The following is a 25,555-nucleotide window of genomic DNA, read 5'->3' as shown; positions in this document are numbered from 1 at the left end:
GTTTATCCTTATTTTAGTAAAACACTAGTTAATAACAAAAGTGTACACTTTAGAAGTAGTCCTCTTGTGAAGAGGCTTTTTCATACTTTTTTTTTTTTCCTTTTTCCAGCTCTAACTTATTAAATCTTTATTCTCTAGCCTTTTAGAAAAGTGAAAATTAGGCTGAATAAACTTTGGGGGCCTGTAGTAATATATGGTACTCTGATGGGCCAGAATACACCAATGACATTTAATTAGGATAACTGTAGGTCTAGGAGGCCTACTGTTGAAAAACTATAGAATTCACACATCCGATGCTTATCGATGCATTCGCTGAATCTAGTAAAATGATGGACTATTGTTTCTGTGTAGCCTTTTAGAATTGGCCATCATGTCAGTCAGTCATTATTTCCCATTTGGAAAGTCTCAGACATTTTCAGCCAGAGGAAAGCATCATTCTTCCTACTTGATTTAGGGATTTAAGAATGAGAAACACTGACAGTTCCCATCCATTTAGCTGAAGAACATTTCATCCCGTTCTCCATTTTTTTTTTTAATAATAACTTTCTTGAGATGTAATTCACATACCATATGATTCACTCATTTAACACATACGATTCAGTGGTTTTTATATATTCACAAAGCTGTGCAACCATCACCAGAATAAATTTGAGAACATTTTTTTCACCCTATAAAGAAGCCCTGTACCCACTAGCCTTTAAAATACCCACAAGGTATTGGGGGAACCACTTTCCCCCAATACCTTTCTTACCCTCAGCCTAGGGAACCACCAATTTATGTGTTGTTTCTATCAGTTTGCCTATTCTGGACATTTCACATAAACTGAGTCACACAATATGTTGTTTTTGTAACTGTTTAAATTTAGCATAATGTTTTCAAGGTTCATCCATGTTGTAGCATTTATCAGTAGTGTTTTGTTTCTTATTTACTGTCAAATAATACTCTGTTGTATGGATATGTCACATTTCATTTATCCATTCATCAGTTGATAGACATTTGGACTGTTTCCCCTATGTGGCTATTATGAATAATGCTGCTATGAACATTTGTATAGGTTTTTGAGTGGATATTTATTTAAATTTCTTATGAGTATATACCTAAGAAAGGAGTTTCTGGATAATTTTATACCTCTATGTTTAGTATATTGAGGAACTTGCAGCCTGTTTTCCAAAGTGGCTGCACATTTTGTATTCCCACCAGAAGTGTATGAGGGTTCCTTTTTCTCCACATCCTGTCAACACTTGTTATTATCTGTCATTTTGATTATAGCCATCCTGCTGAGTATGAAGTGATATCTCATTGTGGTTTTGATTTTTCCATTTCCCTGATGGCTAATGATGTTTTCCATCCATTCAAATACTTATTAGCCATTTGTGTATCTTCTCTGGAGAAATGTCTTCAAATCCTTTGTCCATTTTTTAAATTGAGTTGCCTTTTTATTAGTGAGTTGTTGTAAGAGTTCCTTACATATTTCAGATACTAGTCCCTTATCAGATACATGGTTTGCAAACTTTTTCTTCTCTTCTAAGGATTGTCTTTTCACTTTCTTAATGGTGTCCTTTGAAACACTAAAGTTTTAAATTTTGATGATGTCCAATTTATCTATTTTTTTTTCTTTTCATTGCTTGTGCCTTTGGTGTCACATCTAAGAAATAATTACATAATCAAAATCCACAAAGATTTACAAATATCTGTGTTTTTTTCTAAGACTTTTATAGTTTTAGCTTTTACATTTAGGTCATTGATCCATTTTGAATTAATTTTGTATCTGATGTGAGGTAAGGGTTCAACTTCTTCTTTTACATGTGGATATCCAGTTATCCCAGTACCATTTGTCAAAAAGACTATTCTATCCCTATTTAATTGTCTTGGCACCCTTGGCGGAGGGTTCATTTCTAGACTCTCAATTCTATTTCTACACGTCTGTCCTTATGCCAGTGTCACACTATTTTAATTACTGTAGCTTTGTAGTAAATTTTAAATCATCATCCCATTCTTTTAACAGAACTGTTTTCTCATTTTCCCAGCAGGGTTAATGCTGGCATTTACTAGTCAGGATCAAGAGTCTGTTTTATACCAACTTGGTTGGTATAAACTTCACTTTAAATTGTTATAAACACCTGCCTTTTAATGAATTAATTAAATACTATTGAATTTGCCAAAGGATTTCTAGGGTTTTAGATTAAATCTTTTACAGATGTATCAACTCTAATTATTCCATTTTAACTAAATCGATGTAGAGAAAAATGATTCTTGTCATAGTCAAGTCTTCATATTAATGGAAAAGCCTTAGTGAGTTCACAGTATTTGTAAGATATGACTGGGGACACTCATGGGTCTCAATAACTCATTAAAATCTTTTACTTTAGGTTGTAAAGTTGACTGTGGGTTAAAGTCTGACCTTTGCTTATCCGTCCAACCTCATCCTTCATCTCTCCCTTTCCTTCTGTGCATTCTGAACCCTGAGTCTCTAGAGGTCTACTCTGCCGGGGTTCCCAGGAGCCAACAGGAGTCGCCTGTGGTTTTACACAAACATGGGTGTGATGCCCTCCCATTCTCAATCCTCTTAGCAGAATCCTCCTGACGCTTCCAGACTCTGCTTGGATATTTATTTCCCTTCCTTGGGAATCTCTCTCCTCCCAGTTGAGTTTGTTACTCTCCCTTGTTTAATTAGACACACCCTTTCTTGGCATCCCCAGTTCCCACACATGTCTTTGTTGTAGCACTTGCATTGTACCTGTCCTCCTTTAACTCTTCTGTCTCTTCTCTGTCGTAGGTGCACGAGCAGCATGAGTTGGATGCCTCTGGTTTGGCTATTACTATTAGAGGAACATCCAGCTTTTGACAGAATGAAAGAATGTATATTTCCTGTTCACACTGGTCCCTATAACTCCTCTCCTGAGATCATTTTCAGGGTCAGAAAGAGTAAGATCACACTCAGTAGAATGCCTCACTAATATGGGAAAACTCCAGTGTGCTGCCAGCCTGCCCACTCTGTGACAGCTCATCATCAGTGTGACATGTACTGTCATGTTTAACTTCTGTTATATAACTAACATAGAATTCCCAAGCTTGTTTAACCCTGTTGGCCTTACTGCCATTTCTAAGGAATTTTTTATTTTTCCTGAGCTCAGTAAAGTTTTTTGTTTTTGTTTTTTAAGAAAAGCTGTGTTAAAAAAAAAAGAAAAGAAAAAAGAAAAGCTGTGTTTTGAGAAGAGAGCAGAGAAAAAAATTGTCTTGCTCCTATGCCCTGGGAAGGGGTTTTAATGATGGAAATGAGCAGAGTGGAGGGTGCAGACACAGGTGGATAGGGAAGAGCTGGCCCTCAGAGCATAAGCTTGGGACCGCAGGGCAAGACCAGGGGTGAGGGGTGATGACAACAGGCATGGGTGGGGCTGGCATGTCAAGGAAAACCCTGAGCGGGGCTAGAGCTTCTTGAAGAACCTGGGCGCTGTAGAGCTGGTGGGAGAGGTGTGCCACTGAGAAAGGACGAAGACAACGTAGTAAACCAGCGAGAAGCGCAAGGCCAGGGAGGGGCATGGGAGGGACGGCGCATGGCTTGAGGCAGAAGGAAACACATGTATTCATGCCCTTGCTTGGGTGGCCATTGCTTTGAGACTCACACCTACCCCAGGATACCGCTGGGATCCCCAGGACTCCCTGTCTGAGACTCCAAAGCCCTGCAGAGTGTCTAGTACCTTCAGATACCAGGGGGGAAGGCCTCTTATCATGTATACCTTCTAATAAAACCAGTTAAAGGTAGAGAGAAAGTTGCTATGAAAAGAGCTGAGAACTGTGTCTGGAAACATCTCAGATCTCAGTCAAGTGAGTTCAAGCGTGACCTTGAAAATGTGTGCATTTGGAAGGTGGCGATAGAGAAAGGGCAGGGCAGGAAAGTGGTTCTGTGGGAGGGTTAGGCAGGAAGCTGGGAGGTTTGGGATAATGAAACGTTATGGGAGGCTTTGTGGAGCCTCAGGGGATGGTAAGTTCTCAGCATTCAACAAAAGAAAAATATACAAGTCAGGCGAGAGTGGGGTTTTCATGGAATGATGGAGCAGTGTCTCCTCCCAGGGCTGGGTGGCGACCGGGATATGGCCAGGGTACAGCTTTAGTCCTCGCCTGGGCTCGTCTGACCTTCTCCAGCGGCCCTTAGGGTGTCTGCCCATTGGTTTTCTACTCTTGCCTTCTCCATTCCTGGTATTTCCTTGATATTTCCATTTTTCTCGAGCTCAGCTATGTATCAATATTTAAACACGTTTTTTCTTTTACCTGGATTCTATGTTTTTAGTGGGAAGGTCTCCTTTATCTCAGACTGCCAGATTCCTCAGATTCAGTTTTTAGCAATGTGCTCTTTTTACTGCAAAGCTGTATTTTTTAATACTGGTGCACTTTTTACTCCATACTTAACAGGTTGGTAATGTGGCTTGAGTTTGCAAAAGGTATGTATCTGTGTCTATAGCTATCCCTGTAACTATATCTGTAATCAGTTATATTTTCAACTTGGACTGGTAATTGTTAAAGAATCTTGAGGTGAAGTTACGATTCCTGTTGTAAGTATAGTAGTGTGCTTATTGAGGCTTCAGGAAGATAAGAGCTTTACAATCACCTGTTGGACCATTTTTGCTTAGGTTGCCTTGTAATCATTATCTCCTCAGAAAAGATGATTCTAAAGATTATGACTAAATTTCACAACATAATAAAGAATACTTTTGCATTCTTTATAAAATCTTATTTCCAAAGTTAGCAAATTACCTAGAAAATCAAGCTTTAATCAAGATTTATGTTCTGGAGACTTTGGAAGAAGGACTTTCTTTTAAACACAAATATTTAAAAGAAGAAAAGTGCATCCTTTTTTAAGATTCTTGAATATTTTCATCAAATGATGGTGTTTTCTTTTTAAAAATTAAGCCTTCTTTAAAAGAATCTTCACTTTCATTTTGTAACTTAGAAATTTCAAATAAGCACAACAATAGAATCATACAACGAACCCCCACTTATCCATCAGCCAGTATCACATTTTTAACATATAGCCAATGTTATTTCATTTATGCTTTTTCCTGCCCCCTCCCCCCCATTTTTTTAAAGTAAATGCTGAATATCGTATTATTTTACACACAAATGATTCAATATACACAGCTCTAAAAGATGAGGTTATTTGTTTGTTTGTTTTTGTGTTTATTTTTTTAATTAATTTATTTTTGGCTGCGTTGGGTCTTCGTTGCTGTGCGTGGGGTTTCTTTTTAGTTGAGGTGAGCAGGGTCTACTCTTTATTGCTGTGCATGGGCCTCTCATTGCGGTGGCCTCTCTTGTCTTGGAGCACCAGCTCTAGGTGCTCGGGCTCTAGAGCGCAGGCTCAGTAGTTGTGGCGTGCGGCCCAGCTGCTCTGCAGCATGTGGGATCCTCCTGAACCAGGGCTCGAACCCGTGTCCCCTGCATTGGCAGGCAGATTCCTAACCACTGCGCCACCAGGGAAGCCCCTGTTTGCTTTCTGAAATGATCAAAGTGCCGTTAAGGAAAAAAAAAAATTCTTGATGCCATCAGATATATAGTCTGTCTTCAGAGTTCTCTGAATATCTCTTCAATTCTTTTATAGTTGGATTGTTCAAATCAGGGTCCAGACAAGGTTGGTCCACACCCTGATTGCATTTGGATGATTCTCTTTACCTTAGATAAATATCTCTTTGAACCTATGGGAAAACCTCTCCCAGTTTTTTTTTTTTCTTGCTGTTTACTTGTTGAAGAAACTGGGTCAAGTGTCCTCTGGAATTTCCCACAGTTTGGGTTTGGCTGTATCTGCATGGTGGTGTTAACATGCTCTTCCAGCCCTGTATTTCCTGTAACCTGGTAGTGAGGGCTTGATGAGGTCTGGTCCCCTGTTGTTGTTTCTTGTGCAAGAATCCTTTGTGGTGGAGGGGGTGTACTTCCCACTGCATTTCACTGGGCAGCACGTGATGCCTGGTTTTATCTCTCATAATCTCATGTTAACAATGTTTATATGGTGAAAATGGAGTTTCTTATATTTTTATCAATCAGTATTTTTGATTGGTTTATTTGATATTTATATTATCAGTAAATATTGTGTCAGCAAAACAAAATTTAAAAGACCCCTTTACATATTCTTCCGGACTTTGCCGATAGCATCCATAGCTTGTTCTTTTTTTAACCTGAGCCTATATGAGATCTGATTTAATGTCTTAATTAAGATCATAAGTCATTGCATACCTATCACTTTAATTTTTTACACATCAAAATGATGTACATTTTATGTGAACTCTAAGGACTTGTGGAAGATAAGAAAAGGAAAAGCATGTGGTGTTTTTTTGTTTTTCTGTGAAAAAGTTTATCAGCAGGCAGTTAAAAAAGAGAGAGAAGAAAACAAAGAAGGCATGAGAGCTGTTCTTTGAAATCCTCCAGAGGTGCGATAATAATAGAGCTAATATGCATTGGCTTCTCATCAATTGCCTTGGTAGTTTGAGCCTTGAGTGCCTTAGAAATTAGCTTTCTCCCCATGCCTCTTCACTGTTGCTATAGTATTCTTGCCAAAGGCCTATCTGTTTGTGTTTAAGGAACTCGTGTAATTTCTCTCTTACATTCACTTACAGAACTCGAATTTTGTTTTTGTCTTCCAACAACTCTGTAAAGTACCACCATTACTCTAGCGAGACTCTTGCTACTAATTTCATTATAACAGACCAGTAAATCAACAAAATAAGATTTAGAGCAGTGACTTCCAAACCTCAGCTGTGCATTAGAATCCCCTGGAGCTTTTTTAAAAGAATACAGTTCTCTGGCACCCACCTCAGATCTACATCGGGTTCTCGGATGCGGGGGATACAGGAATCCTATGCATTTGTAAAAGACCCTAGCGGTGGAGATTCACATTCCTCGAGTGATTTAGATATGGGCAGGGAGCTCATGCTTGGGAGTTGGAAAGACTCTAGACCAGTAGGTGGTCACTTGAACTTCACAGTGGTTTATTTAATAACTGGAAGAAACAGTAGGATTGATGATAAACTTTGGGCATATTTGGTGTTTTCATCCATGGCTTGAGTGAATGCATCAAAAATGGCAAAAGGACCTAGCACCTTGTAAAATGGGATACAAATCCCAAATGACGGTGACAATCCTGAGAGGAATGTTTGTTACAGACAAATGCTGACTAGCAAACATAGAACAGAAAACAGACTACGTCAACACAGAGGAGAAAGCAGTGACCGCATGTCACGAAGGACAGAGCCACGGTAAGGTCCTAACAGAACTCAGTGAGACAGTGCCTGTCGAGAAAGCCAGCACGAGCCTGGGGAACGGGAACAGGAGTGTGGTCCCAGAGGGACAAACGATGGTTTGCCTTTACTTCAGTAGTTTCCCCTGACACTCCTGTGCTGCCTCCTGTTTGCAGAGTTCCTGGAGCAGATGTTTGTCTCTTTGTGCCCTCTTTCTCACCCTCATTTACTCTTCTACCGTGAAGCCACCTCAGAAGTGCTGTCGACCACCTCTTAATTGTCAACTCCTAGTGTTTTCTACTTCTACCTTTACTAATGCATTTGACCTTGAAACTCTCTTTATCCTTAACTTCCAAAACCTCACTCCCATGGTTATCCCTTTTCCCGTCTGACCACTCCTGTGGGTGCCTCTTTCTCTGCTGACCCTCATCCTCTTCATTTCTCGGTTGGCATGCTCCACCATGGACCTCTTTTCCCTTTGGTCAGAGTTGCCTCAGTATATATCTCCAGACATCACTTCTGCTCTGAAGTCCACACCTTATTTCCATTTGCTTCCCAGACAGCCGTTCCCAGACATCTCATAGGTCCTTCTGTCTAAAGCTTGGTTCATTGTCTTACCAATTCTCCCCACCCTCCCTGTTCCTTAGCAAGCCCCCATTCACCAAGTCAACAAAGCTGGAAACACTGTCATTGGAATTCACCCTCTCTGCGCATGTTGTTTGTGGACCACCAAACCTGTCTCTGCTTCTGTCTCTGAAGTGTCCCTTGAATGTGTCCCTTTCTCATTAGTTCTATCACGACTGATAATCCTCACCTTCCCCCACTTGGCTTGCTGTGGCTTCTACCAATTTTAGACACTCTGTGCCATTGTGGAAATGTAGGCCCATGTGCTACATATTCTGATTTTTCAAGTGAAGCTGAAAATACATATTTTCATGTAAACTTGCCCAATCCTTAAAATGTTTGTAACTAATTAAAAAACTTTTATAACACCACGTGCACCTTCGTAGGCCACTAGTTTGTGATTTTTTTTTTTTTTTTCTTTTTTTTTTTGCGGTACACGGGCCTCTCGCTGTTGTGGCCTCTCCCATTGCGGAGCACAGGCTCCGGACACACAGGCTCAGTGGCCATGGCTCACGGGCCCAGCCGCTCCGCGGCATGTGGGATCTTCCCGGACCGGGGCACGAACCCGTGTACCCTGCATCGGCAGGTGGACTCTCAACCACTGCACCACCAGGGAAGCCCTAGTTTGTGATTTTTGACTTAAACATAAGATAAAAATATTATAAGAAAATGATAATGTAAGTGATTTAGTTGTCTTTTGGCATGGGCAAAAGCTTTATGTCAGAATTTCAAAACAATATATGTGTTTTACTAAATAAAAGTGGAAAATACTTTGGCAAAATAAAAAACACTATAAACAAAGTTAAAATATAAATGATAATATGGGAAGAAAACATTTTCAGATAAAAGATTAATGTAATTATTGTAAAATTATGCTTACAAATCAGTGAAAAAAAGAAACTAAAAAAAGCTCTGCACCCTAATAGAAATGAACAAAGGACATGTAGAAATACAAATGTATCTGAAATAAAGTTTGTCCTTACTTGCAGTTAAAGAACTGGAAATTAAAAAGCCATGAGCCGTGAGCATTAACCTATTAGGCAGGTAAAGGCTGATTGCTCAATGTTAGTATGAATATGGGGAAATGGACATGATGTTATACTCTTGGTGGGAATGTGAATTAGAATTTTTTTTTTTCTGGAATGGAATGTGGCAGTATCACATCAGTCAGAGTTTCAGCAGGATCCCGGCAAATTAGGAAAAGAGAAAATGGATTCATCATAAGAAAAATCAAAGTTCCAGGAGAACAGTGAAAAAGGCATTGGAGGCGGGAATTAAAGTGAAAAAGACTGACAAATTTCTAAAAGGAGTGAAGGATGTATTCTCTGATTTAAGAAATCTCAGCAGATCCCAGCAGGATAAATTTTTCAAAAGATCTTAGATATATTGCAGTAAATTCCCAAATGCCAAAGACTTAAAAGAGGTCTTAAAAGCTGCCAGAAGGAAAAGACAGATCATATTTTTAAAATCAATCAGTTAACAGCAAAAATATAATCCAAGGTACTGGAATGATTTTTTTCAGAGTTCTGAGAAAAAAATAATTGTCGACCTAGGATTCTTTATTCTGTGAAGTTGTTTTTCAAGACTGAAGGTGAAATAAAGGCATTTCAAACATAGAGACAACTGAAAAAGCTTGCTATTCACAAAATGTCATTATAAGGACTTCCAAAGGCTCTTCTTTAGGAAGCAGGGCATGATCCCAGGAAAGAGGCCGGAGGAGCAGTCAGATGTGAACAAAGAAAATGATAACTATGTGGGTGCAGCGAAGCAACAGAAGTGAATAATTTATAGGATTTATAAAAATCAAGATAAAGCTAAAATCCTGGAAAGCATTGGCAGATACGTAGTGGAAGAGAGGCATGGGTGATTAGTAGGTCTTGACTTTTTGGAGTGGGGTAAAAAGGTAGACTAGCTTTAGCCCTGTTAGGTTAAATATTCATTTGAAAAATTAATAGTGTGACACTGCAAGAAGGAAGAAGGGAAATGGAAAGAAGGGAGGAAAACAAATCAATCAATCCAAGATGGCAATGAAAGAGCTTTAAAAGCAAACAGAAAAAGTGAAGCAAATAAAAAAACAATAGCTATTAATCCATGTCTATTGATAATTGTGGTCAAATATTTTAAAGACTAGATTGTTAAAGATTTTATTCATGTGCTATTTATAAGAGATATTCCTAAAACATAAGACTTCAGAAAAGTCAAAAGTAAGAGGAAGGAAAAGGGTATACTAGACAAATACCACTGAAAAGCAAGCTGGAGCAGGTATATTAGTATCAAATCAAAAATGTTTAAGGCAGAGAACATTACTAAAGTTAAAGAAGACCACTGATTATTGAGTAAAGGTTCAGTTTATGTTGAACGTATAAAAATTCTAAACCTCTGTGTACATAATACAGTTCCCAAAAATATCATGCAAAATGGACAGAACTGAAAAGAAATTGATAAATCCACCATCATAAAGAGAGATCTTAACCCACCATTTTCATTAATAAATTGATCAAAAGGATGAAAAGATAAGAAGGATATGAAAGATTTGACCAAAACAAATAACAAGCTTGAACCAGCAGACATATTTTGTAGCCAGAGAATGCTCACATTTATCAAAACATACAGAGAACATTTACGAAACTAGATCACATTAGATTGTTAAGCAAGCCTCAAAATATTTCACAGAATATGATCATGCAAGATAAATCACATTCTGGGGACTTCCCTGCTGGCACAGTGACTTAAGAATCTGCCTGCTAATGCAGGGGACACGGGTTCGTGCCCTGGTCTGGGAAAATCCCACATGCCACAGAGCAACTAAGCCTGTGTGCCACAACTACTGAGCCTGTGCTCTAGAGCCCGCATGCCACGACTACTGAAACGCACGCATCTAGAGCCTGTGCTCCACAACAAGAGAAGCCACCGCAATGAGAAGCCCGTGCACCGCAACGAAGAGTAGCCCCCGCTCACCACAACTAGGGATAGCCCACATGCAGCAACGAAGACTCAATGCAGCCAAAAATAAATAAATAAAAATTTTAAAAAAAGATAAATCACATTCTCTAATTTAGAAATTAGTAACAAAGAGATACTTTTGGAAATTAAAAAGCATAGTTGTACATAATATGTGGGACAGAAAGGAAATCTGAATTGAAATCAGAAAATATTTAAAGTGTGATAATTAAAAGACTACTTTCCAGAAGTTGTAGGGCACACCTACATAGAGCAATTTGTAGCTTATATTAGAAAAGGAGAAAGGCTGAAAATGAATAAGTTAAGCATCTAGCTTAAGAAGTTAGTTAAAGAACAAATTAATAAACTCAAGGAAAATAGAGGAGAGAAATAAAAGAATATAAAGAAATTATACAGGAAATGTATAATAGAAAGGATTTTTAAAATAGCTCAAATTAAGTATTTTTAAATAAATTTTCAAGAATAAAAGTGGTCAAAATCAAGGGCGAAAAAGGCAAAGAGAATTCCTAGAAGTAGAAATAGTAGTAATGAAAAAAGATGTAATTAGATGTCAGTGGAAATTAAAAGACTAATTAAAGACTATTAAGAACAACTTCATGCTAATAAATTTGAAAACTTAGATGAAAGGAAAAAAAATCATAGAAAAAAATAAACTGCAAAGTTGAGCTAAGAAGAAAGAGAAAACCTGAATAGATTCAATTAAACAATTTAGACCACTACTTCAGAAAGTACCAGGTCCGGATATTTTACCAAGGAATTCCCTCAAAATTTAAGAAATAGGTAATTCCAGTTTTATATAATCGAATAAGAGTTAACATTTCCAACTCATTTTATGAGGTTAGTATGATTTGACACTAAAACCAGATAAGGACAATAAAAGAGAGGAAAATTACAAGTCAATTTCATTCAACTATAAAAGCAGAAATCCTAAACTAAATGTCAGCAAACCAAATTTGGCAATGTAGGAAAAAATCATGACATCATGCCAAGTTGGTTCATCATTAGAAAGCCTGTTAGTAGTTGTACAATGTTAATACGTTAGAGGAGAACAATGCATATGATAACTAGATGCAGGAAAAGCAGCTGTCATTCATGATAAAAACTCTTGGAAAGATTAGGATTGTGTCTATAAAAAGTCTACAGCAAATATTGTTCTCAGTGGTGAAACATTAAAAGCATTCCTTTTATAACTGAGAGCACCACAAAGATGCTTACTACAATATTCAATAATTACTGGAGGTTCCAGCCCTAGCAATAAGACACGGAAGATAATATAGATGAAATATTGGAAATAAAGAACAAAAGGGTCATTTTGGGGGTAAATGAATACATAGAAAAGTCTAAAGGATATATGCAGACTAATTATTAGAATTAATAAGAGAATTTCATAGGTTTTTCAGCTGCAGGTCCATACACAGAAATCAATTACAATAGCAGACAGTTGGAAAATATTATTTTTAGGAGCTAACATGTACAATGGCAACATAAAAAAAATAGGAAGTACCTCATAATAAACCTAGCAAAGTATGCAGTAAATTTATATAGAAAAATGTTAAACTTTATTGAAAGACATTTTGAGAGTCCTTAAAAATAATTGGGAGATTTACCGTGTTAAATGCATAGGAAGTCTTATTATCATCAAGATGTTAGTTTTCTTCACCTTGATCTGTAGATTCAAGGCCTTTCTAATCAGACTCCCAACAGGGTTTTTTTATGCAGCTTGACAAGCGAATAATACTAAAAGTTGTATGAACAGCATGGAGGGCCAAGAATAACTCCAAGTAATCCTGATGAAGACTAGAAACAGTGTTGGGGATCAGGAGAGGAACGTGCACTCCTGGATATTAAGATTTATTATAAATAAAGCTCAGGTAATTAATACAGTGTGCATTGACTGATAAGTCAATGGAGTAAAATAACTCAGACAGGTCTATGTATGACAGAGCTGGCATTTCAGATCAGTGGGGACTTTCTGTTGACTATTCTATTGGTTATGCATTGGGGTAAGAATGAAAGTGGATTCCTCACAGATACCATACACAAAGTCAGTGCACACAACACTGAGATTTTTTTAAAAATCAGATTATAAAGCAGCATTAAAAAATCATGTCTCCATCTTTGTAAAAAGAGAGAAGAATATATGTGTGATTATATATCTTGAGAAAAATCTGGAGGGTATCAAAGTCAAGGTGACAGGGGCTTCCCTGGTGGCGCAGTGGTTGAGAGTCCATCTGCTGATGCAGGGGACACGGGTTCGTGCCCCGGTCTGGGAAGATCCCACATGCCGCGGAGCGGCTGGGCCCGTGAGCCATGGCCGCTGAGCCTGCGCGTCCGGAGCCTGTGCTCCGCAACGGGAGAGGCCACAACAGTGAGAGGCACACGTACCGCAAAAAAAAAAAGTCAAGGTGACAAAGTGACTATCTCTGGGTGGTTGGATTGTTGATGATTTAACCTTCTCTTTATGCCTCCTTTTTGTTTCTGTTTAGTTTTGGGGTTTTTTTAATACATTAAGTATACATTACCTTTAATTTGAAAAAAAATTTTCATTTTCAGTTTGTTCCCCTATTTTTACTAGTTTAGTCTTCTTTTAGATTATTTTTTAGAATTCTTTTTGGCAACTTCCAAACTGCCTCTTCCCTTCACACACAAAAATAACATTTTCATTGTGAGTTTGGTTGGAATTGTCTGGTGCATAATAGGCATTCAGTTTGTTTGTTAAGTAAATAAATACGGGAACAATTCACATCTTTATACCGGTTAGCCCTTCCAACCAAGAACATGGTATGTTACTCAGATCTTTTCAAGTCCTTTTTTTTTTTCTTTTAATTAATATAAGCTTTGTGATTTTTTGAAATACAGATCTCACACATTCATACAATTATCGTTTTCTAAAATAGTATAGTCTTTCAGTTTTTCCCCCACCTTGAGTCAAACCCTTAACTGTATATCTTTACCATCAGGACTTAGAAGCGTCAGAAAGATGATTTAAACGTAGATAAATACATCCTGTGTAGTGAGATTAAGGACCAGGGTTTATTTAGCTTAGAATAAATGACTGTATTGCAACTGAATACCTATCTCCAAGCACGTGGTAGTGGCCAGCTTTCCTTCAGCTCTGCCAAAGACAGGACACAAAATGAACTTCAACTGAAGTGTGAGCAGTTCAGATTAGAGATTGCAAACTGGCAGTGCGAAGCTGAAGTGGCCCTCAGAAACATTATTTTGGACTGCACGACATAGTTTAAAATTTTGAATTCATTGCTAATTTAAAATTTGGGACATCTCACATAAAAATTTAGATTTCCAGGTTTTCTGGCAAGGCTTAAAATCTGGTACCCTGCACCCGAGTTTCCAGCAGCAGCTGACGGCTGGAGTTCAGTAGCAGCTGCCCCCTTTAAACCAGGTGTGTACTTTCTCCAGTTCACCTCTGTCAGAACCCAGCCCTTTCCTGTTACCTGTCTTGCCCCTTAAGCATTTAAGTGTGCAACCTCAATTCAAGTGGTAAAGGAAGAACTGAGTTGTACACGTATAGGCATGGCATTTTTCATTCAGCCTTTCAGTATTGTTTTTTAAATATGGTTTAAACGAAATTGAGTTATTTGTAGCGAGGTGGATGGACCTAGAGTCTGTCATACAGAGTGAAGTAAGTCAGAAAGAGAAAAACAAACACCATATGCTAACACATATATATGGAATCTAAAAAAAAAAAAAAAGGTTCTGATGAACCTAGGGGCAGGACAGAAATAGACACAGATGTAGAGAATGGACTTCAGGACATGGGGAGGGAGAAGGGTAAGCTGGGACGAAGTGAGAGAGGCATGGACATATATACACTACCAAATGTAAAATAGATAGCTAGTGGGAAGCAGCTGCATAGCACAGGGAGATCAGCTGTGTGCTTTGTGACCACCTAGAGGGATGGGATAGGGAAGGTGGGAGGGAGACGCAAGAAGGAGGGGATATGGGGATATATGTATACATATAGCTGATTCACTTTGTTATACAGCAGAAACTAACACAACATTGTAAAGCAATCATACTCCAATAAAGATGTTAAATAAATAAATATGGTCCTAATAAGCGGGAAGTAGAGTAGGTGACTTCTCAAAGATCTTTCTTGTCCTGTGAGTCTGCGATCCTGTTGGAATAAATCCCATGGTTCAAGAACACTTTTTCTCAATGTACATGGTCGTCGAAGCTGCAGTGGGCCCTGTGCAAGACAAGGAGCCCACAGAGGTCATGCTTCATCTGGCATCCTCGTCTTGGGCACAGGAAGTTTGACAGCTATTGCAGAGGGACCTGCTTCAACAACCAGCAGTTCAAACAACTAGCTACCTCATTTAGAAGGTTTCTTAAAACTCTGTGTTGCTTTTTATGCCTAGTTATATAAATGTGAGTGAAGGATTTTATAGGTAACTTTGAGTTTTATAAGTACTCAGTATCACATCATTCCCATGAGTACCATGGAGACCATCGTTTTGAATATCATTTCATCTGTGCTTGAATGTTATCTAATCACGGTTTTCATATTTAACGTTAAGGGCATATTTTTATAAACAAAATAGTGGGAAAGTGGTATGCGAACGAAATCTAAAGTGATAGTTTCTCAGTATGTTTTATTCTAATTTTTGTCTGCCCTGAGAAGCTTTCTCATTCAGTGTTAACAATCTCTGATAGATCCTGTAGATAATAAAATTAATAGCACATGTGGCCCGTGGTATTACATACAAAGTCAGTGAGGTTACAGGTAGAAAATTTGTTTTTTTCCAAGTAAATTTGGCCTCAAGTAATTATTTTGTTCACAGGTTTTGTTTTTTTTTTTTTTTAATGGAACTAACCAGTTTGCCCATTTGTTTTGGCATCAAATAGACATAGCTTCATTGTGACTCAGAGTCCAGTTCTGTCCTTATTTAAAGACATGAAATGTTATCTCAAGGGAACTTTTTTGGAGTCTCTAAATGTCTTGGGTAATAAGTGAAACTTTTAGCCCAGGATCAAATATTCCACTTACCCACCCAAATTGTTTCCCAGTTGTGGTCTTAGACTAGGATCCTGTGTGTGTCTTCTTAAACTTAGGACAGGACACTTGTTTTTTGGTTCCCACAGAACAGTTTTTTTCTACAACCCCACCGACATCAGCAATGGTGAAGGTCGCACTTAGACCTACAAAATGTTTCAAAGGGCTCCATAAAGGCTTTTCAAAGACGGTGTCTCATACTTAGTTTTTCCTTTATGTTTCAAGAGATGGCATCAAGCTTATGATTTCTCTACCCTTGACTGTCTGATAAGGACTGGTATGACTTTCCGAATAGGCACAGTTTCAGAAGTCATGAGTTATAACTTCATTTCTCCTGAACTAAATAGCTTTAAAACACACACGTTACCCATCTTTTAAATATATTATGTGTTCCTGGCCTAGTCTAGCACCAAGACATTGTCAGTACTTGATAGGTATGAGACCCTTCCTTCCTACTGTCTTATTAAATCTCACCCAAGTCTTCAGCTAGTGAATGAGCACTGACTCAAGACCTCAGACTGGAAAGAGTCACAAGTCTGAACTGGTGCACAGTATGGAGCTGCTTCTAGTTCAGCCCACAGTCATCTGATTGCCACCAAGTCCCCTTTCTTAAAACAAATGTAGACCAATATGAGATCACTATCACACCTGCTTAGGTAAGCTTACCTTTGCTGAAAATTGAAGTATCTATAAATTTAAGATTTGGTTTCTTCAAAATCAACTTTAGGACTGAATCTTCAAGTCGTGTGTGTTTCAGACTTGGAATTGTAATTATAGCTTTAGTCTGAACCTGCAATTTCCTGCAGCAGCTAAAGAAACCATCAAAATTAATAAATGACTGGCATTCTAAAATAGCATGCAGGGGCTTCCCTGGTGGCGCAGTGGTTGAGAGTCCACCTGCCAATGCAGGGGACACGGGTTCGTGCCCGGGTCCGGGAGGATCCCACATGCCTTGGAGCGGCTGGGCCCGTGGGCCATGGCCGCTGGGCCTGTGCGTCCGGAGCCTGTGCTCCGCAACGGGAGGGGCCGCGGTGGTGAGAGGCCCGCGTACCGCAAAATAAATAAATAAATAAATAAATAAAATAGCATGCAGTTTGAAAATTTGTATTTAGGCAACTGAGATTTTTTCTTTAAAGTTCAAATCCTGAATGGGGGTCATTCTCCAGAAAAACTAGCCTGATCTCTTTAAAAGGTCAGAGTTATGGAAAAAAGGAGGAGGTTATTTTATTATTCTAGGTGTAAGAAACATAACCAGATGCAATGCATGACCTTTGGTTGGATTCTAGTTCAGGAGGAAAGTCAGTGATACACATTTTGGGGGCATTTTGAGAATTTGAACATGGACTGTCTATTTGAGCAATAATGTCATGTCAGTTATGATCATAGTATTTTGTGATATAGGAGAATATCATTGTCTGGGAGTCTGTGCTTGCATATTTAGGAGTAAAACGTCATGATGTCTACTCTGAAATGGTATAGCAAGTGGGTATATGAAATATGATACAATATTAACCATTACTGAGTATAGATGGCGGGCTTTGGGGTGTTCATGGCACTGTTTTTCCTCTTTTCTGGGTGTTGGAAATTTTTCATGCTTGTGCGTGAGGATACTAAGGAAGCCGTCACCTCTGGGAGAGAAGTGTTGTGGGACACAGTATGTCTTGCTGAGGCTGCCCTGTGGTTTGGGAGGAGGCTTCGCTGGAGGGGAGCCATGAAGTGGTGGGCGGAGCCCACTGTGAAGGGTGCTTACCTGCCCGGCTGTCCAGGGGCTCAGCAGGCTGACCCAAGGCAGTTTCCCAGGCTCCCCATGAATTGGTCTCCTAGTCGCCATGGGAGAGGGCTTCCCACCATGGTGCACTGGACCACAGCTTCCCCTTGGCAGTCTTGGGGAAGCTCAAGTCATGTTGGCCAGGAATCCCCTGGAAAACAAGAGAAGCTGGATAGTTTTACAGTAAAAACTCCATGTTGGATATTTGCTCTTAGTGTCTTGGGACTGTGAAATGTAACAACCCAAATAAACGACCACTCCCTTCAAAAGTATTACTCATTGGAGCACAGTACTACTTAAAACTAATCTATTGCCTGGCTAAGCCAGGATGGAATTTGTTCAACTCATACTTGATTTTTTTTGTTTGTTTTTCCCTTTCTATTCATGAAATCTCTGAATTTCTAATAAAGCCATTTGGAACAGTTTATTTTAGGCAGAATGTTAAATGAAATAGTAGCAGAACTCTGTCCTTAAAACATGGACCACCTTTCTTTCTCTCACAAATATTACGACCCCTGCCTCCTTTTTTTCTTGGATACTTAATGTTCTTTGGTGAAGAACAGAAGGAAGTACATGTGGTAATAAGTCATCATCTGGGGCTTCATTGCAAGGTTGTCTGTAGAAAGGTAGCCGGAAGTGCAGCAGCTCTTTATAAAGTACGGAGTGCGGGAGGCACAGGGATGGGAGACTTTTGGGGCTGCTTGGGGGCCATGGGAGACGATGGCCTCCTGCTGGTACTGGATGTCTCATGACATTAAGCAACGCAGAAATATATTATTTCTAGAAGTAGACATACCTGAAGACTCCTGGTGGAAAGGTGCTTCCACTACAAAGCAGTCCTCTCTCTAACCCCAATCTCTTTCTGTGGCTACAGACAGTTTTTTCAAATTAAGGAGGCCCACAGTAAGTAGCTCAAAGAAAACAGGCATCCTTAAGTGTGATTTATAAGTGCCTCTGGATCTTGGAATACCATTGTCATGTAGTTTTCAGATGAATATCACTTTATGATTTCCATTTTGCTTCTTCCCCCGCTGGCCCTGACCCTGGTTCCGGGCATTTAGAATATCAGCGTTGCAAGCTGGTGCCCAAGAAGGGGAAACAGAAGGCCTCCTGGATTCTTTGCCAAGCTGCTATTTAGCTTTCGAGAGTAGTGGAGCTTTACATTAACCCTGGATAATACAGTATCTCAGTAGCCTGCTCAAGTCTGTGAAGCCAGTTTCATTAAAGAGCAAAGATAATGTACTCTTTATCACTGCCTATTATCTATGGATAAATGAAGTACAGCTCCCTAAGCATTTCAGTTCAGTATATTTCAACAGCAGTGAGTTTCTTCGTTTACATATCAAAATTAGTTTGCCGTAAGAACTGACAAAAATACTTCTTGTGTTTTCTCTCTCTTCAAGTTTCTCTTTAAACAATAAGGTTTCCTACAGCCAGTAGAATTTGAACTAAGCAGGTGCAAATCTCTTTTCCATGGTAAACTTACCATTTCTCTTATAGGTGCCATTCGACAGGGTTTTCCACTAAAACCATAACAAGACGCCAGCTGAGGAATGATTGCCTTTAACATAATCCTGTCCAGGAGGGTGGGGGACAGAAGAGGAAGGATTTCAATAAACTCATTTCTCCTAGTAATGTCAGTAGTAAAACAGTCAGAATTTGACTTATACTGCTTTATTTTTCTATAGGGGAAGGTGTCCTACTGAGACAGCTGACCAAGCAGGATTTAGTTATTACTCAAGTGGTATCTCCAGATACCAGGCTTCCTGAGCTCGAGCTTTCCTAGTCGACTTCAGATTTAGTGCCTTCCTACTAATAACACTTTATCGCTGGAGATTTTGTACAGGGAAAAGAGTTTTGAAAATTTGAGCATGCCATCTGACTCTTGATCACCTGGAACTATAAGCATTAAGTGTGATCCACCAGCAAAGACAGAATGACTTCGATATTGCATTTTTGTTGTTGTTGTCAGTCCTTTGGAAGACTCACATGATAAATCATTACTTTGAAAATCACCTTTCTTTGTGTGTTTGTAAATCCCAAATTGTTAAGGACTCCTCTCTTACCATCCCCCTCCCCCAGCAGTAGGACAAATAAACAGATGTGGATGTCACTTCCACTCTCTCGGTGACCTAAGGGCTGAAGTATTTGTTTTAAAGCACTCAGAATAATGCCAGTGGTGTGCATATTTTGTTTGACACTTTAAGCAGAAGAAAGCCACATGACCAAAGTGCAATCCACTTTAAGTATGTTAGGAAAAAATATATTTCATCTCAGTAAATCTGGAGATTATCCCATCATAGATGTCACTGTTATTTCAAAATCCCCGTGACTGAAGCAGTTGTGCTGTCAGAGCCATAGCTTCTGTAGACAGAACATCAAGTCTGTGGTCACTGATGTTCTGGATCTTTCTACGAGGGTGACAGAAGGATACTTGAATGTAAAACTGGAAACTTTAATTGTGTTCTTTATGTACAAGTTATGTCAAAACAATCATAATGATAGTCTTTGGAGAATCCAGTGGGCCTGGAGACCACCTCTTTTTAACTCCTGGACCTTCCAATTTCATAAATAAAATACTGTCTTTAAGAGTTAGCAATTTTCTGAGGTTGTTTTAGAACCTGGGAACCCTCACCAATCTTTGGTGGGCCTTTCACTTCTGATTCTTCCACCAAGTACTGGACTGTGTTAACCGGACGTTTTTACTTGATTTCAGGAGAGTCATCAAGAGAGTAGTCTATACCTGGAGGGGGGCTGGAAGGAAGGAAGGAACTATGCTGGTACTTCCTGTGAGCCACCTGCAATTCCATTGCCACCCTGTAAGGTGAATGGTAATGTCTCCATCATCACAGATGGAATGCATTCCTTTGGACCAGGCTTCTTTCATTTAACATCATGTTTGTGAGATTCAGTTCTGATATTGCCTCTAGTTGTAGCTTATTCACTTTTAGGGGCAGAGTAGGATTGCACTGTGTGACTATTACCTCCTCCCTTTTTTTCAATTAAAAATTCTACTTTTGGGCTTCCCTGGTGGCGCAGTGGTTGAGAGTCCGCCTGCCGATGCAGGGGACACGGGTTTGTGCCCCGGACTGGGAGGATCCCACATGCCGTGGAGCGGCTGGGCCCGTGAGCCATGGCCGCTGGGCCTGTGCTCCACAGCGGGAGAGGACACACCAGTGAGAGGCCCGCGTACCTCAAAAAAAAAAAAAAATTGTACTTTTGATGGGTATTTGCATTGCTTCCAGTTTGGGACTATTGTGAAAAGTGCTATTAACGTTCTGTGTGTTTATGCTTAAGTTCAACTTTAGATGCTGAAAGAAGCTGTACCATTTCATACTTCCACCAGCAGTGCATGAGAATTCCCATTTGCCCACATTATTGCCAACACTTGGCGCTCTTGGCCTTTTTCAGTTTGGCCATTCTGGTGGATTGGAGAGTTTTCTTTCTGCCTCTTCTCTTTTCGTGGGTTGGGGGGGAGGTTCATGTCATATTTTTTTCATCTCATCCTATATAAAGGCTTTACTGTACTTGAATTAGAATAACTTATTTACAGGCGAAATACACCCTTCTTCAAATAGGTATTAAACTCTTCTTTCTGTGAGCTGATAAGTAATGAGCATCAGAAGGTGGCCAAGATTGGTGCACCAGCTCAGCCTGAATTACTCCTCCAACCTGGAGGGACTGGTTGTTAGGCCTGTTTGGTCAGACCTCATTTATTCCAATTTACAAATAAAGTAACTGAGCTGCTTCAGGGACTGGAGGCTATTCCAGGTGCCGTGGCCGGGCCTCCTGGAAGAGCTAAGCGTACACTGTTCACCCCTTCCTCTAAGAGAGGCCCTCTACGGATTCTCTTCATCTTTTGCTCACTAGGTAATCATTGAATGCTCACTGGATGGCAGGCACTGGGCTAGGCCCGTGGGATTCAGTCACAAACAAGCTTATTATCTAATGCTGTCTTCTTTCACTTTACAGGTTTTTATTTGTTTGTTTGTTTTAATGGGGTATACTTGATTTACAAAGTTGTTTTAGTTTCAGGTGTACAGCAAAGTGATTCAGTTACACATATACACATATTCATTCTTTTTCAAATTCTTTCCCCATACAGGTCATTAAAGAGTATTGAGTAGAGTTCCCTGTGCTGTATAGTAGGTCCTTGTTGGTTATCTATTTTATGTATAGTAGTGTGTGTATGTTAATCCCAAGCTCCTAATTTATCCCTCCCCCTCCACATTTCCCCTTTGGTAACCATGGGTTTGTTTTAGAAATCTGTGAGTCTGTTTCTCTTTTGTAAATACGTTCATTTGTATCATTTTTTAAATTAGATTCCACATATGAGTGATATCATATGATATTCACTTTACAGGTTATGGCTTTCAAATCACAGCCTATTTCCTCAAGAGAGGGATACGTCTCCGCTGCCTCGGGGGCTCACAGAATGCAGGTGAGAAGCCAATTTCTTGGGTCGTCAGGCATTGTGCACAATTAACGTGTCCTTAGAGAAGGGGTGAAAACTAAGGAATGAAGATTCCTAGTTGCCTCATAGCCTTCATGAAACTTAGTATTTGCAAGCACTTGTGATTATTTGTGTTTCATCTTGCACTGTTTACTGCCTGCCTGAGCACAGTGAGTGGTGCCACACTCTACTTTCCTTTCCTGCTGCATCTCAGCACTTTCCTTGAGCTTCCAGAGTGACTGGACAGGCAGTTAAACTGTGACTCACTTCACCATTGTCGGTGCACACCAAGGCCCAGGAGTACAGAGCAAGCACGTGCACAAGAAAATGCTTTCCTAGGTGTGTGATGAGGCCTGCTTTCCCCCCACCCTGGCCCCCATTTCCCCAAGTCAAGACGTCCACTGAGGAAATGATTTCAGACGTGTCCAGCCAACAACAACAGAGTCAGATGCTAACGACCGGAAAGAAAATCTAGCTCAGCTTCCTTGGATGATTTTAGTACATAAGACATGAAACAGGGACTTTAAAAAGTAACTGTGTGGAGGTTTGCTCTTGGGATCTGCAGTTACGGGCACTTTCTTTTTTTTTTTTAAATGCATCTTTATTGGAGTATAATTGCTTCACAGTACTGTGTTAGTTTCTTTTGTACAACAAAGTGAATCAGCAATATGCGTACATATGTCCCCGTATTCCCTCCCCCTTGAGCCTCCCTCCCACCCTCCCTATCCCACCCCTCTAGGTCATCGCAAAGCACTGAGCTGATCTCCCTGTGCTGTGCTGCTGCTTCCCACTAGCTGACTATTTTACATTTGGTAGTGTATATATGTCGATGTTACTCTCGCTTTGCCCCAGCTTCCCCCTCTACCCATCCCCCTCCATGTCCTCAGGTCCATTCTCCATGTCTGCATCATCTTTATTCCTGCCCTGCCACTAGCTTCATCAGTGCCTTTTTTTTTTTTTTAGATCCCATATATATGCGTTAGCATACGGTATTTGTTTTTCTCTTTCTGACTTAACTTCACTCCGTATGACAGACTGTAGGTCCATCCACCTCACTACAAATAACTCAGTTTCATTTCTTTTTAATGGTAATATTCCATTGTATATATGTGCCACATCTTCTTTATCCATTCATCTGTCGATGGACATTTAGGTTGCTTCCACGTCCTGGCTATTGTAAGTAGTGCTGCAGTGAACACTGTGGTACATGTCTCTTTTTTTGAATTATGGTTTTCTCAGGGTATATGCCCAGTAGTGGGATTCCTGGGTCATATGATAGTTCTATTTTTAGTTTTTTAAGGAACCTCCATACTGTTCTCCATAGTGGTTGTATCAATTTACATTTCCACCAACAGTGCAGGAGGGTTCACTTTTCACCTCAAACTGTACTACAAAGCTACAGTAATCAAGACAGTATGGTACTGGCACAAAAATAGAAATATAGATCAATGGTACAGAATAGAATGCCCAGAGATAAACCCATGCACCCATGCACATATCATCACCTAATTTACGACAAAGGAAGCAAGAATATACAATGGAGAAAAGTCAGCCTCTTCAATAAGTGGTGCTGGGAAAACTGGACAGGTACATGTAAAAGAATGAAATTAGGACACTGCATAACACCATACACAAAAATAAACTCCAAGTGGATTAAAGACCTAAATGTAAGACCAGACACTATAAAACTCTTAGGGGAAAACATAGGAAAAACACTCTTTGACATAAACCACAGCAAGATCTTTTTTGACCCACCTCCTAGAGTAATGAAAATGAAAACAAAAATAAACAAATGGTACCTACTGAAACTTCAAAGCTTTTGCACAGCAAAGGAAACCATAAACAAGACAAAAAGACAACCCTCAGAATGGGAGAAAATATTTGCAAACAAAACAACAGACAACAGATTAATCTCCAAAAAAATGCAAACAGCTCATGGAGCTCAATATCAAAAAAACAAACAATGCAATTAAAAAATGGGAGGAAGACCTAAATAGACATTTCACCAAAGAAGACATACAGATGGCCAAGAGGCACATGAAAAGATGCTCAACATCACTAATTATTAGAGAAATGCAAATCAAAACTACAATAAGGTATCACCTCACACCAGTCAGAATGGCCATTATCAAAAAATCTAGAAACAGTAAATTCTGGAAAGGGTATGGTGAAAAGGGAACCCTCCTGCACTTTCTTAACTTTAAGTGTCGGTTGACTATGTTACTCTCACAGTGGGGCCTTCCACTCTGTTCAGTTCTCTTAGTAAAATAAACCAGTTAACTTTGTATCTGTTAAAATACAGCCTAGCTACCCTTCCTAGTAGGGACTGCCATTGCTTAAATCTTTACTTTATTTAAATATTGACATAATATAAATCTCAGTTATAACCTAAGCAGAGTGAAAGGGTACATAAGTGGCCTTCTATTTATATAATACCTGGCACCAAATTGTTTAAAATCTGCCATTCTAGCGTTCTTCTTTTCTTTTCTTTTTTTAAAATTTATTTATTTTTGGCTGCATTGGGTCTTTGTTGCTGTGCGTGGGCTTTCTCTAGTTGTGGCGAGTGGAGTCTACTCTTCGTTGTGGTGCTCCAGCTTCTCATTGCAGTGGTCTCTCTTGTTGCAGAGCACGGGCTCTAGGAGCACGGGCTTCAGTGGCTGTGGCTCGTGGGCTCTAGAGTGCAGTCTCAGTAGTTGTGGCTCACGGGCTTAGTTGCTCCTCAGCATGTGGGATCTTCCCGGGCCGGGGCTCGAACCCGTGTCCCCTGCATTGGCAGGCGGATTCTTAACCACTGCGCCACCAGGGAAGCCCTAGCGTTCTTATTTTCGAGAGGAATCATTTGATAGAACTGATCATTTTGAATTCTAGTTCAGATCCACTAATGAACTATGTTTCAAGATTGTGATATTGGGGGGCAGGGGTGCAAATAATGAATTCTGAGTCTCAGTTTCCCCTTCCATAAAGCAGGAAGTGGACTGTTTACCTTTTATCTCAATAAGATATTGGAAGAATTAGTGAATAAATACTAACTGCTATGTTAACTTTGTTTTTCTGCCTTTTCAATGTCCACCCTAGCCACCTAGCCAGATATAGCACCCATGTGGGTCAAAGTTTAAACACACTGGACCCCCTGAAATGGGGGTTTCTGCATGAGAAGGACCAGAGGGAGTCAGATCAGAATAGCAGGTTAGGCCCCAGTCGCGGAGACTGAATGTTTGCAGGTCGCATGGTGAGGAGCCAGGGTGGGGTTCTGAGCAGGGTAAGCGGAGCTCTTGTTGGAACTGCTACCCCACTTGCCCTGAGTAGAATGAATTGGAATAGAGAAGAGTGACCCCCACAAGGAGACAACAGAGGTCCCGGTGAGCAGAGAGCAGATCCCGGAACATCAGCTTGCTAGGCCTTTTGGTATCATTTAACCTCCCCGAGTGGTGTGAGGCGTTAACTGTACAGAAGTTTTGTGTCTGTGTAACTGACACCTTCATGCTTGGCTTGCGTCACTACCTCAGTGC

The 25,555-nt window shown here is 39.8% G+C and overlaps 1 protein-coding gene across 1 annotated transcript in view; it reads left to right on the top strand.

Moving 5' to 3' along the window:
* SLX4IP (SLX4 interacting protein) overlaps positions 1-25,555 on the top strand; it is a 185,430-nt gene that overhangs the window by 136,203 nt on the left and 23,672 nt on the right. The window contains 1 exon segment of the mRNA XM_067707481.1: positions 21,957-22,034. Coding sequence (XP_067563582.1) covers positions 21,957-22,034 — 78 coding nt within the window.

This window comes from Pseudorca crassidens, chromosome 15 (genome assembly GCF_039906515.1).
Source record: "Pseudorca crassidens isolate mPseCra1 chromosome 15, mPseCra1.hap1, whole genome shotgun sequence".
Lineage (NCBI taxonomy): Eukaryota > Metazoa > Chordata > Mammalia > Artiodactyla > Delphinidae > Pseudorca > Pseudorca crassidens.
This window is presented reverse-complemented; position numbering and strand designations above follow the sequence as displayed.